Source organism: Oncorhynchus clarkii, chromosome 30 (assembly GCF_045791955.1).
Source record: "Oncorhynchus clarkii lewisi isolate Uvic-CL-2024 chromosome 30, UVic_Ocla_1.0, whole genome shotgun sequence".
In the NCBI taxonomy this organism is placed as follows: domain Eukaryota; kingdom Metazoa; phylum Chordata; class Actinopteri; order Salmoniformes; family Salmonidae; genus Oncorhynchus; species Oncorhynchus clarkii.
In genome coordinates, this window is record NC_092176.1 from 21,790,624 (window position 1) to 21,804,267 (window position 13,644).

General features: G+C 41.4%; 1 protein-coding gene across 4 annotated transcripts; it reads left to right on the top strand.

Moving 5' to 3' along the window:
* The first annotated feature begins 1,646 nt into the window (after positions 1 to 1,646).
* On the top strand, positions 1,647 to 13,607 carry LOC139389314 (D-amino-acid oxidase-like). Of its 4 annotated transcripts, none has more exons than XM_071135960.1 (12): positions 1,647 to 1,722; positions 2,466 to 2,553; positions 3,236 to 3,431; positions 3,737 to 3,851; positions 4,569 to 4,645; positions 4,845 to 4,910; positions 5,327 to 5,381; positions 5,834 to 5,938; positions 6,026 to 6,108; positions 6,301 to 6,418; positions 6,633 to 6,731; positions 12,920 to 13,607. In XM_071135960.1, the coding sequence occupies exons 3-12, from the start codon at positions 3,238 to 3,240 to the stop codon at positions 13,043 to 13,045; spliced, it is 1,038 nt and encodes a 345-aa protein (XP_070992061.1). In that variant the 5' UTR covers positions 1,647 to 1,722; positions 2,466 to 2,553; positions 3,236 to 3,237; the 3' UTR covers positions 13,046 to 13,607. The 4 variants fall into 4 exon arrangements, with proteins under 4 accessions (XP_070992061.1, XP_070992064.1, XP_070992063.1 ...); XM_071135963.1 differs by having other exon boundaries at positions 1,681 to 1,722; positions 3,236 to 3,620; XM_071135962.1 differs by lacking the exon at positions 1,647 to 1,722 and adding an exon at positions 2,290 to 2,305 and having other exon boundaries at positions 3,236 to 3,620.
* The last annotated feature ends 37 nt before the right edge of the window (positions 13,608 to 13,644 follow it).

Sequence of the window (13,644 nt, forward strand, 5' to 3'; positions counted from 1 at the left end):
TGCACATTGATATCTTGATCGCAAATGTCCTTGCCATTTGATTTATCATAGTTGTATGCTAACATGAACGATCAGACCGAAACAGAGAAGTGAAAGTGATCGGGTGAAATTACGAAGTTCGGGAAAAGAGAAATACAGCTTTACTCTATCCAATCAGGATCAACGAACAGCCAATCAAGCAGGATCAACGAACAGCCCGCCCTTCTCTTACAGACAGGCAAATTAGCCAGTTGAATTATTTAGACCATATAGCGCCTCAGTTGACTGATTGACATGAAAAAGATGCGTGCTGGCACCCGTAAATTACTTTTTTTCCAATCACGGATAATTACAAAAAATACTGGGATCATAATCATATACAGAAAAGTGCCCATATCCCTTATGATACTAGTTTTGTCCAACTACTCGGCACACTTCTAGTTAAGACGGCATCTCATGGAGACATAACTGCACAGTTTGAGCTACCACTTTCACTTTAACCCACGGAAAGATGTCCTCCTGTACAGAATAAAAATTTGGTTTAGACTAAAAAAAAGAAGCTTCTTCAGGAAGCGACGTTGCAGGTTAGCTCAGTGTTGACCCCTCTCATTCAATAACTGAAGTTGAAGGACGACCGGGGTACTGCAGTTCGCCATTATCAACTAAATTATCCTTATAACTTCTTCTGTGTGTGATTTTAAAATAATCGCTTCAAGGACAAACATCTTGTGTATTAGAAGCAATTATTGATACCATGAATGTATTCTAAAACATGTTTTGTTTTCATGAAGATTGACCACCATTTATTGTAATGGAGGATCCTGTTTTCTGCTAACAATGCCTGCAGTACCACGGTCGGCCTTGAACTTCCGTGGCTTCAAAGAGAATGGGTAGTCGTTCTCCCCTGGTTTTACACATCAGTTGGGGTCTCTGTAAGCTACAATATAAGGTCCTCAACCTAGCATGAAAGTGCATCTTTGTAGCTGTGTGGGCTAATATAGTCAAAATGGCTCCACATACCCCACAATACAAATTATGATTACATTTTGTCCGTTGTATGCATTGTTTTATTTTATTTTTTATTTAACCCTTTATTTAATATGCATAGTATTTTTGCAATTTATGATGCATATGAACTCAAGATAGTGCATTTTATTGTTACAGGGTAGACATCATCATGCATGTGTATACAACCATAAAACAAGCAGAGGTCTAGCCCCCCTTGAGGTTCTTGAAGGAGCAGCCAAGGAAGTGAGAGAAGGGAAGAAGTCCATTCGAGCAGCAGCAAGGGGCCGAAAAAATGCATGAAATGACACTGAAGATTTAATTGATTCCGACCAGTTACATGGGCTTAGTGACCTCAAATGCAGAGAGAACTTGCCTATGAATTGGCACATCAAAATAACATCCCTGTCCCAGAACATCATACCCCAAGGTGGCTCAATTTACCTTGTCCTAAAGTTTTTGGACAAGCTATGTTTTAAAAAATGCTATGTTTTCATTCATTCTGATCATTTCCAGGGATACACAACATCCTGAAAATGTGTAGATATCTTTGTTAGAAAGAATAAGTCAAGGGAAATATAGTAGTGATGCTGAATGTAAAAAATGGTTCTTTCTTTTTCCCAACGCAGTTAAGTCAAAATTACGCCCCGTTATTCAGAGGGGCGTTCTACTACGCTCCAATTGTCTAGCTAGCATAGTCTCTCTCACTGATCAGCCCAGAGACAGTGGCCTTCCAAGGTAAGGATGGAAAGTGTAATTTAACAATTAACGTTAGATGCAGGCTTATTATTATCAACATTTGCCCAAGTATTTATTTTCAGAGTTTCAATGAGTTGTAAAAATGTCTCAGAACTCTGCTGAATTCCCCCAATTGAAGGTCATCTAAGTTTACTTAGGCTACTTAACGTTACTAGCTCGGTATTTGAAGTTGTTATATTATCATTAGTAGTGTATTATCAGGTAAAAGCATATGCTTACTATTCATCATTTCTCAAATATTTATTAGCTAATCATTCAGTCGAATACGCTATGCTACAGCCATTGAATCTGTCTTTGAGCGTTAAGGGACGTTAATGGCTGTCAACGATATTATGTTATTATATTTTTCAATCTTGAAATACAAGGGCAAACGTTATTAATCAGTGACTGAAATTTCGCTTACGTGATATTCCCTTTCGGACTTGGAGAGCGCTCAAAGCGTTGTAGAACGCCTCTCTGAATAACGGGACGTGGTTTTGGCTTAACTGCTTTGAGAAAAAGAAAGACGCGTAAAAATGGCTCAACATTCGCCTCTCTCCCCTACAGGCCTTATGGGTTCCAAGTACGGTGAACGTTTTAAATGTTACCTAGTAGAAGTAGATGTCATTTTTGTAATTCTATTAGTTTTAACAAAATATTTTTCTACAGTACATTATTCATTGCCGGTCAAGGCTAATAGAGTGGGATATATTTTCATATTCAAGCCTTTATCTGTCACGTAGACCCAAGACGACTTCTGTACCTTGGACCGACCATGTGACGCTATATTTGGAGGCGGATTGTCAGCTCGAGGACAAGGCAACTTAGAAGGTAAATCCAGTTTTCCTACTGTCTCCATTTTATAATGATTTCTAGTTTACTTTGACATTTCTTGAATTATTTGTTCACCTTCTTTTCTTACATTCTGCATCCAACCAATCGCCATTTCGAGAATGTTTCATTTTCAAAGTTGCAGCAAAGCCATCGAATATCGAGCAAAACAGATACTTCACACTGTTTTAACCTGCAAGAAGCATACTTATACCAATCTCTACAGGCTATATTGCTACTTTGTCAGTTTCCAATGTTGTTTTCAGAAGGATTTGTCAAAGTGTGGACACGTGCAGGCTTTACATTTTTTTTTTTTTTACTTGTTAAGTAAATTAAGAACAAATTCGTATTTACTTTGACAGCCCACTGGGGAACAGGCTGCCTTGTTCAGGGGCAGAACGACAGATTTCTACCTTGTCAACTCGGGTTGTTTTGATATATATATTTATATTCTGTTTTTTTCACAGTTTTTCACAATTTCAGGCTACTTCATACAGTTAGATGTTCAGAGGGTCAGGTACACTCAAGGACATGTAAATGTTTGTTAAAAGTTATATGGAATGGTAGCAGATTCTGAGCAGAACCAAGGTCACAAAGAATGGATGCAAATCAGAAACAAAAATAAGTAATAATAACAACAGAAGTTGCAACAACAGTAAACTGTTGTGTTTGTTATTTCCAGACATGCGTGTGGCAGTGATCGGAGCTGGGGTCAGTGGCCTGTCCACAGCTCAAAGCATCTATGAGCAGTACCACTCCATAGTCAGTCCACTGACCATTGAGGTGTATGCGGACTGCTTCACCCCACTGACCACCAGCGATGGGGCTGCAGGATTCTGGCAGCCATACCTCTACGACAAGGGCAATGTCCAGGAGACGTGAGAGGGCTTTCTGCTTGGCTCTATGAATACCAGTGGAAGCTGCTGAGGGGAGCGGCTCATAATAATGGCCGGAATGGAGCAAATGGAATGGCATCAAACACCTGGAAACCATCTGTTTGATATATTTGATACCATTCCACTGATACCGCTCCAGTCATTACCACAAGCCTATTTTCCCCAGTTAAGGTGCCACCAACCTCCTGTGATGAGTACATTTTGTGCACGCCTGTAGTCAGTGAATCAATAGAATGTTTTATAAGTGAATGCTTACACTGTATCATTCTCTATGTGTTATTTTGCAGTAAATGGTGTAAGGAGACGTTTGACTACCTGCTGAGCTTCCTGAGCTCCCCGGACTCTATCAAAATGGGGATTTTCCTCCAGTCTGGCTACAACCTTTGCAGTGAGCCTGCACCAGTGAGTATTAGTGTATCTTCAGCTAAACATCATGACATAGATTCACCCTCAGTTAACTGAACCATACTTCATCACTCACATGGAGGCAAGGCCTAGCAGTTAAACATTTCAAGATTTTTATTTAACCAGGCTAGTCAGTTAAGAAAAAATTCTTATTTACAATGACGGCCTACCCCGGCCAAACCCGGACGACACTGGGCCAATTGTGCACCGCCCTATTGGACTCCCAGTCACACCCGGATGTGATGCAGCCTGGATTCAAACCAGGGACTGTAGTGAAGCCTCTTGCACTGAGATGCAGTGCCTTAGACTGCTGCGCCACTCGGGAGCCCAGTTGTTATAAAGTCTATCTACATCTGGATAAGCCTTTTGCTGAAGTAGATGAATGTGAGCCCAAGTTCCTGTTCCACCATCTGTGTTATTACAGTGTAGCAATGTCCTATCGTAGCAGTTGCTTCGCTTAGTTTACAATGTTTGTATTTTCTGAATAGTCTGAATACACGAAGCCCATCTCAATAGTCTACTCTTCAGCATTACAAAGACAGGTCCATGACCTAATTAGAAGACATGGCCACTGAGACCACACTGTATGCTCTCTCTGTCACAAGGCTAAAGGATTAATGAAGCCTCTGCATTACAACCGCAAACCAGCACAGGCATGGAAGGTCATGAAAATAATGAGTAACTAATAACTATATTCACTCTCTTTTATTGCAGGATCCCTCTTTTAAAGATAGTGTGTTGGGCTTCAGACGGCTTACTAAACGAGAGCTGGAGCTGTTTCCTGCATACTGGTACTTTGTTTGGACATTTGCTAGGTTTTTGTTGCATTAGTCCCGTTGGCTGTTGTCATATGTCGACAGGAGTCATGCAACCCTATACGGCTGATGACTTTAGAATAAGTTTGGTCATGCAGCATGTGCCCCTATCAGTTGTCATTGTTTTTGACCCTCACTGTCATTCTCCCCTTGTTTATGTCTGGGGGCCTTTTAGCTACGGGTGGTTCAACACTGCTCTCATGGTGGAGGGGAAAAGTTACTTGCCTTGGCTGATGGACTGGTGAGTGATTTACTTACCTTATCTGTGATATCCAAAAAAGTGTTGATAGTTCACGCACACAGGGCCATATGATCAAGCATTTCCATTTTGTAAGTTAACCATCTATATTTTACATCAATCTATGACCAGTTTAGTTCATTACAAAATATACAATTTTAAAGCAGTTAGAATTTTTACAAATGGTCAAACCAGTTGTTTGAGAATAACTTTATATTGGCACAGCTGTGGGATAAGCTAGGTTCATCTAGTGGGAAGGGGAAGCAAAATATAATGTGTTATTTATTTCTTATGGTGGTTTCATCATCTCTCAAGGTCAATATTATGTTTTAGCACCCAACCTAACATCATATAAATATGTGCAATTTGGGTTCCCTATATTACTTCCTTTTCTATATACCTTTATGTGATGTTTCTAGGTTACAGAAGCGAGGTGTGAAATTTTACCAGAGGAGGATAGAGTCCTTCAAAGTGGTGAGAGTTCTAAATGAATATAATGAACAGTGTGGAATGTTCTAAGACTCCCACCTCACTAGGAGTATGAAGATAGAAGGTGCTGTATTTTCTGAGGACCTCACTCTGTCCTTGGCCTCTTTTTCCTGATGATAGTAATTTTACTATGCTTATTTAATTTCCATCTAATCTAGGCATGTGTTTTTCTTACCCAACGGGAGTGTCTTACACAGTACAGTGCATTCATGCTCAGAGTGCAGCTCAACCATATTAGTTTTACTCAGTGTTTAATTTTGAGAAATATCCTGAAAGTATTCATATCCAATATCCAGTCCTTAATATCCTACAAACCACCCCAGAGAGAGGGAGAGCTTTGGCTTTCATAAACCCCTGTTCATGAATATCAGCCGTGTTTATTTATTTTAATTCAACCTCCCAACTTTTCTTCCTGCCGCCTTGTCTGTTGAGTTCAGCTTGCGGAGAGTGGGGCAGACGTCATCATCAACTGCACAGGAGTGAGGTCAGGGGATCTCCAGCCTGACCCTGACCTCACACCAGGCCGTGGGCAGATACTGAAGGTCAGAGTGCAAAGGTTGAAAGGTGAGTTTGGTAATTACAATGAGGACATGGCTGATTATGTTACTCTTAATCTGTCTGTGTTTCAGGTGGATGCTCCATGGCTTAAGCATTGGATCCTCACCCACAATTTCACTGCTGGAACCTACAATTCACCGTACATTATACCAGGGTAAAGTGGATAAAATATCAGACATTCCACCTACTGCAGGTGTCAATAAAGCAGTTATTACACATTTTTCAAGTTGTTGCATATAATTACAGAATCAAAGTATACGTTTGTCTAAGTATTCAGCTCCTTGTTTTTGATTTATTTTGGAATACAGTGAATTGAAGACCAATAACTTCTGCCCTGTCTCTGTAGGAGTCGTTCAGTGGTTGTTGGTGGGTGTTTCCAGCTGGGGAACTGGAGTGAGCAGAACAACTCTGAGGACCACAAGGAGATATGGGAGGGGGCCTGCCAGCTGGAGCCCAGCCTCAAGGTCAGAGGTCACAGACCTTTGAAAAGATCCCTGGTCTGACATACATTGAATAGAGGGGTTATCACAGCACCTATGTTTAAATGTCTCAGCCATCAAACCAAATCAATGCTTCTCATCCAGTAGACAGAATACAAGTACAGATACAGTATAACTACATTAGCTAGTTCTTCCCTGTCTGTTTATTCATATGGCTCACCTCCCCCTGACTCCTCAGCATGCCCGGATAGTGGAGGACTGGTCAGGGCTCAGGCCTGTTCGTAGTAAAGTCCGACTGGAGAGGGAGACCATGCAATCTGGACCAACCACCTTTGAGGTGAGTCACCAAGAATAGACTGGTTGGGGGGGGGGGGGGGGGGGGGGGGGCGCTAGAGAGCGTGCTATGGAGTAGACGTGCTTTGCTAGAGCTCCGCTCCATTTTGAAACAAATTAGTATTTATCTTAACCTCTCACGACCTATATCTTCAAACAAATATGACAAAGGGAAAAGGCACCAGAAAAGGGAGCGCTAAACAAGATCATTTGAATGAGATAGACAACGAACCAATTTCAACGTCGCCAACCCACGAGGAGTTAGCTGAAGAGGCTAGCTTCCAAGAGTTCCTCACAGAGCCTACGCAAAGTGACATACTGGCTGCCATAAACTCACTAAGCAAAAAGGTGGACACAAGGTTGGCTGATATCTCAAAGAGTATTGGGACTTTGGCCGAAACTGTGAAGGCAACTCAGAGAAGGGTGCATGAGGTTGAGCAGACGACAGTCGCTTACGAGGCCAGGCTACAGGACATAGAGAAACAGTGTGCAACGTTCAAAAATGACAACAAAACCCTGAAAGCCCAACTGGAAATGCTTGAGTCGCATTCAAGACGCCAGAACATCCGAATATGTGGCATCCAGGAGGACACTGAGAAAGGGAAACCCACTGAATTTGTCTCGGAGCTGATAGCGGCCCTGCTGGGGAGTGAACACTTCAAAACGGCCATCCTGATCGACCGCGCACACAGATCTCAGGCAACGAAGCCGGCCAAGGGCGGGCCACCAAGGCCATTCATTGTACGGCTGCACTATCCCCAGACCAGGGTTCTCATCCTCAAGCTGGCTAGTCAAAAGTTCCCCCTTAACTTCAACGGAGCCAGGGTGTCTTTCTACCCAGATCTTACCTTGGAGGTGAGGAACCAACGGAAAGAGTATGATGAGGTACGCAACAAATGCAGGGCGGCCAACATCCGATATGGATTCCTCTTCCCAGCCCAGTTTAAGGTGACAGACGAGGGATCAACACGTACGTTTGACAACCCAAAAGAGGCCGATCTGTTCTTGACAAGCAAGCTCCCTGGCTGAGGATACAGAACGGCTGTGTCAGCCGGCTAAATGACCAAATACAGGCCAGGAATGTGTTTGAATTTCCGGACTATGTCTTTTCGATTAGAATATCAGAATTTGGGATTTATGATTGGTGAGATGTTGTGGCTAATATAGCATTGTTTGGCACATCATGTTTTAGCGCCACTCACCCCCTAACGTGAGAGTTAAGTGTTATTTAATATTAGCGTATATGCGGAGCATCTATAGACGACGAGTTAGTTCAAGCTGTATGTCTAGACACCCTAAGGTTTGTGTGTTAGCCAAGGAGTGCTTCGTTTGGGGAAGTCACTCAGTAAAGGAACGGGAGGAGGGGCGATGGGGTATGTGTTTTATGTTCACGTTTATTATTAGTACAGGTGGCATGACAAGCCACGAGTTTTGTATGACAGCAACACTTTGCTCTAAAATAAGAAATGCCACATAGTGACAGAGCACAGAGTAGACCAGGTGGAATAAAGATAGTCAGCTGGAACTGTAATGGCTTAGGGCATGTGGTGAAACGAGCTAAGGTTTTTTCTCATCTTAAATCACTGGGTGCTGACATAGTGTTTCTTCAAGAAACTCATATTAAACGCTCCGCTCAGGCCAAGCTACGAGTCGGCTGGATCGGTCAGATATACCAGTCTAACTTTGATGCAAAAGCGAGAGGGGAAGCAATCCTGATAAGGAAAAACATTCTGTTTGTTTACTCATCCTCGATTTCAGATCCTAATGGTCGGTATATTATTGTGGCTGGTACACTGAATTTGAAACCAGTAACCTTGGTCAATTTATATGGACCCAACTTCGATGATCCATTATTTTTTCAAAGGGTATTTAAGGACATACCAAATATCTCAGATACAAGTGTTATTGTTGGAGGGGACTTTAACTGTACGTTAGATCCTCTTTTAGATAAACAGCTATCAAGGTCACTTCAACAATCAAATGCCAGTGTCTGTCTAAATACATTGATGACGAACCTTAACATTGCCGATATTTGGAGACGGACGCACCCAACAGACAGGGATTACTCTTTCTTTTCATCAGTTCATAAATCATATTCCAGAATTGACCATTTTTTGTTGGACTCCAAACTAATTTCAGCAGCTGAGTCGGTTACCTATCACCCTATTCTAATTATGGACCACTCTCCTGTTTCCATGGTGCTGAAACTCGACAATATGTCGACAGGTCGGCGACCATGGCGCTTAGACGCATACCTGCTGAAAGATGAGGCTTTTTGTCCATATTTGAAGGAGCAGATTGCCTTTTTCCTCGGAACTAACGACACGGGGGATGTTGACGACTCCACCCTTTGGAAATCTCTAAAGGCTGTGATTAGAGGTTACGTTATTTCTTATACATCAGAGAGGAAGAAACGCGCCAATACTAGGCTGAGAGAAATTGAAAGAGAGTTAGGGGAACAGAAGAACGTTTTTAGGACGAATTCCTCGTATACAGTCCTTGAGAAGATCACAAAGTTAAAATATGAATACAATACCATCCTTTCGAAACGGGTGGGCTCTTTACTTGCTAGAACGCAACAAAGTTATTTTGAACTGGGTGACAAACCACATAAATTATTAGCAAGACAGCTAAGGCATGTACAGGCATCTAGAGCTATTCACAAAATAAAAGACAAGAAGGGTAAAATAGTAACAGATCCGCAGGATATTAATAAATGCTTTGCGCAGTTTTACTCAGAGCTATACCAATCAAAATGCGATGCTACTGATCCACAAACTATGGAACACTTTCTCGCTGAATGTGAACTTCCTAAACTAGACAGGGGAGCAGCTTCTGCACTCGATGCAGGGATAACTTCAGAGGAAATTAACACAGCGATAGCACAATTTCCAAACAGCAAGGCCCCTGGGCCCGATGGATATGTAATAGAATTCTATAAGAAGTACTGCGCCAGTCTAGCTCCACTTATGTTGCGAATGTTTAAACAATCCAAAGACAATGCCAAACTCCCGCAAACACTGTATGAGGCTACAATAGCACTGATCTTGACAAAAGATAGAGATTCCATGGAGATGTCGTCTTATCGCCCCGTACCGTTACTCCCCATAGAAAACAAGGTGTTGACAAAGATATTGGCAAATCGATTGAAAACATATATTTCTGACATCATACACCCTGACCAGACAGGTTTTATCCCGGGCCGACATATACACTACAATTTGAGACGTCTTTTCCACGTAATGTATCACGATCATAAGGTTGAGGCAGTGGTAATAGCTCTTGATGCAGAGAAGGTTGAGGCAGTGGTAATAGCTCTTGATGCAGAGAAGGCGTTTGACCGGATTGAGTGGAAGTATATGATGTCGGTTCTGGAGTACTTCGGGTTCGGAAAGGAATTTATTAATTGGATAAGAATTATTTATGCACACCCAATGGCGTCCGTGGTAACCAATCAAGAAATGTCGCAGTCATTCCGCTTGTTCAAGGGGTGCCGACAGGGGTGCCCTATTTCGCCTGCTCTCTTCTCTATAGCCATGGAACCCCTTGCTACTCGCATTCGGGCATGTGCGATATAGCTTCTGTTAAAATAAAGGACACACAGCACAAAATTTCCCTATATGCAGACAATGTTCTTTTGTTTTTGTCCAAGCCTAAAACTTCTATTCCACCCTTACTTAACTTGATAAACACATTTGGGTCCTTCTCTGGCTACAAGATAAACTGGCAAAAAAGTGAGTTGAGGCCTGTGGATATGCAATTTCTGCAATCTACTCCGTTTAGAACAGTGATGGACAAATTCACAAGCCTTGGCATTACAGTGAGAAGAGACCTTGATCAGCTATTGAAAGCGAATTGGGACATGAAAATACAGTGCCTTGCGAAAGTATTCGGCCCCCTTGAACTTTGCGACCTTTTGCCACATTTCAGGCTTCAAACATAAATATATAAAACTGTATTTTTTTGTGAAGAATCAACAACAAGTGGGACACAATCATGAAGTGGAACGACATTTATTGGATATTTCAAACTTTTTTTAACAAATCAAAAACTGAAAAATTGGGCGTGCAAAATTATTCAGCCCCTTTACTTTCAGTGCAGCAAACTCTCTCCAGAAGTTCAGTGAGGATCTCTGAATGATCCAATGTTGACCTAAATGACTAATGATGATAAATACAATCCACCTGTGTGTAATCAAGTCTCCGTATAAATGCACCTGCACTGTGATAGTCTCAGAGGTCCGTCAAAAGCGCAGAGAGCATCATGAAGAACAAGGAACACACCAGGCAGGTCCGAGATACTGTTGTGAAGAAGTTTAAAGCCGGATTTGGATACAAAAAGATTTCCCAAGCTTTAAACATCCCAAGGAGCACTGTGCAAGCGATAATATTGAAATGGAAGGAGTATCAGACCACTGCAAATCTACCAAGACCTGGCCGTCCCTCTAAACTTTCAGCTCATACAAGGAGAAGACTGATCAGAGATGCAGCCAAGAGGCCCATGATCACTCTGGATGAACTGCAGAGATCTACAGCTGAGGTGGGAGACTCTGTCCATAGGACAACAATCAGTCGTATATTGCACAAATCTGGCCTTTATGGAAGAGTGGCAAGAAGAAAGCCATTTCTTAAAGATATCCATAAAAAGTGTCGTTTAAAGTTTGCCACAAGCCACCTGGGAGACACACCAAACATGTGGAAGAAGGTGCTCTGGTCAGATGAAACCAAAATTGAACTTTTTGGCAACGATGCAAAACGTTATGTTTGGCGTAAAAGCAACACAGCTCATCACCCTGAACACACCATCCACACTGTCAAACATGGTGGTGGCAGCATCATGGTTTGGGCCTGCTTTTCTTCAGCAGGGACAGGGAAGATGGTTAAAATTGATGGGAAGATGGATGGAGCCAAATACAGGACCATTCTGGAAGAAAACCTGATGGAGTCTGCAAAAGACCTGAGACTGGGACGGAGATTTGTCTTCCAACAAGACAATGATCCAAAACATAAAGCAAAATCTACAATGGAATGGTTCAAAAATAAACATATCCAGGTGTTAGAATGGCCAAGTCAAAGTCCAGACCTGAATCCAATCGAGAATCTGTGGAAAAAACTGAAAACTGCTGTTCACAAATGCTCTCCATCCAACCTCACTGAGCTCGAGCTGGAATGGGAAAAAATGTCAGTCTCTCGATGTGCAAAACTGATAGAGACATACCCCAAGCGACTTACAGCTGTAATCGCAGCAAAAGGTGGCGCTACAAAGTATTAACTTAAGGGGGCTGAATAATTTTGCACGCCCAATTTTTCAGTTTTTGATTTGTTAAAAAAGTTTGAAATATCCAATAAATGTCGTTCCACTTCATGATTGTGTCCCACTTGTTGTTGATTCTTCACAAAAAAAATACAGTTTTATATCTTTATGTTTGAAGCCTGAAATGTGGCAAAAGGTCGCAAAGTTCAAGGGGGCCGAATACTTTCGCAAGGCACTGTACATGTTTACTGGGCTCTCATTTTTGATTACTTATCTAGAGCCTTTGATAGAGTTCTAGCCCCAGACCTATTGATCACTCTGTTTGGTACAGTTGATGAGAATAACCAGGAAGGGAAAGCTGTCTCTCTTTGTACTCTATTAGCCAAAAGGCTCATATTGCAATTTTGGAAATTGGAGACTGTACCTACCTTTGAAATGTGGTTACGGGATTTAGGGAATGTAATACATATGGAAAAGATTCGATACAATACCTCCAATAGAAGTCCAATGTTTTACAAAATATGGCAGCTGATACTAGATAAATGGTCTAGTCCCGCTTCATAACTAGGTTGACGATCTGCTGCTACTCTGTGCTGTACTCCACTTAGCTACACTGCTTGTAATGACTATATGCTGTCTTCTTATACATGTACCACCTAATAGGATCTAGTTTTATTTTGTGTATGTGTGAGTTAAGTTTAGTTTTGTCCTCTAAACTGGCCATTCAACAGTACAATGAATGTCATTGTTAGTATTGCTGTCTTTTTTATTTGATTTTTTATTGGAAAATAATAAACATATTATAAAAAAAAAAGAATAGACTGGTTACTACTTCTTCAGTAACCAAGATGTATTGTTTGGCTATTAGTGTTTGTCACCCTTTAGGCTCCAGATTAGAAGTACATAGACATAACACTGATATTAATGTGCTGTTTTCAGGTGATCCACAACTATGGCCATGGAGGGTTCGGATTGACCATCCACCGAGGCTGTGCACAGGAGGCAGCTCGGCTCTTGGGGGAGATATTGGAGCTGAAGGGCTGGGAGCCCAGGTCTCGTTTGTGAACTAGTGATTTATTACCTAAACAGCAGTGGCATCAGTATCTCTCACATGTCTGTATGGGAGCATTTTAACATCAGAACGGTTTGCGAAGAAACCCGCATAGGAAACTCCTGGGGCCTTCAGAGGGTTCATTCGTATTTGCAAGAGAACAACTCAAAATCAGAGTTTAGGTAGTGGAGTACCTGATTAACCCAAAACCAGCTAACTTGGAACACAAAGACTACCAGCCAGCCTTAAAATGGTTTCATGCCAGTCATCAGGATTGCTTTTATTGAATGACAATTTCCTTTGTTGTGTAGTCATAACTATTAGCTAATCGATTGAAATCTATTTTGAAAAGTTTAAATTTTATATTGTAGTTGAAGAGATGCTAATCTATAACATATTGAACCAATACATTTTTTTCCAAAAGTGTGATAAGCAAATCTTACAAATGTGACATAAAAATAGGAGTGCAATATCAAACAAAAATGTTAAGATATCTTATTAATAATGTTCTATCATGAGTTTTAAAACTTATAAAGTTTGAAAATGAGTGAAGAAATAAATACTTCCACAATCCAACATTCTGCTTTTTTGAAACTTAATTTATTGTTGTATC

Coding starts and splice junctions, on each gene's coding strand:
- LOC139389314 (XM_071135960.1), top strand. CDS start 3,238: ATGCGTGTGGCAGTGATCGGAGCTGGGGTCAGTGGCCTGTCCACAGCT. Junction 4,646..4,844: donor GAGCTGTTTCCTGCATACTG/GTACTTTGTTTG, acceptor GGGGCCTTTTAG/CTACGGGTGGTTCAACACTG. Junction 4,911..5,326: donor TTGCCTTGGCTGATGGACTG/GTGAGTGATTTA, acceptor TGATGTTTCTAG/GTTACAGAAGCGAGGTGTGA.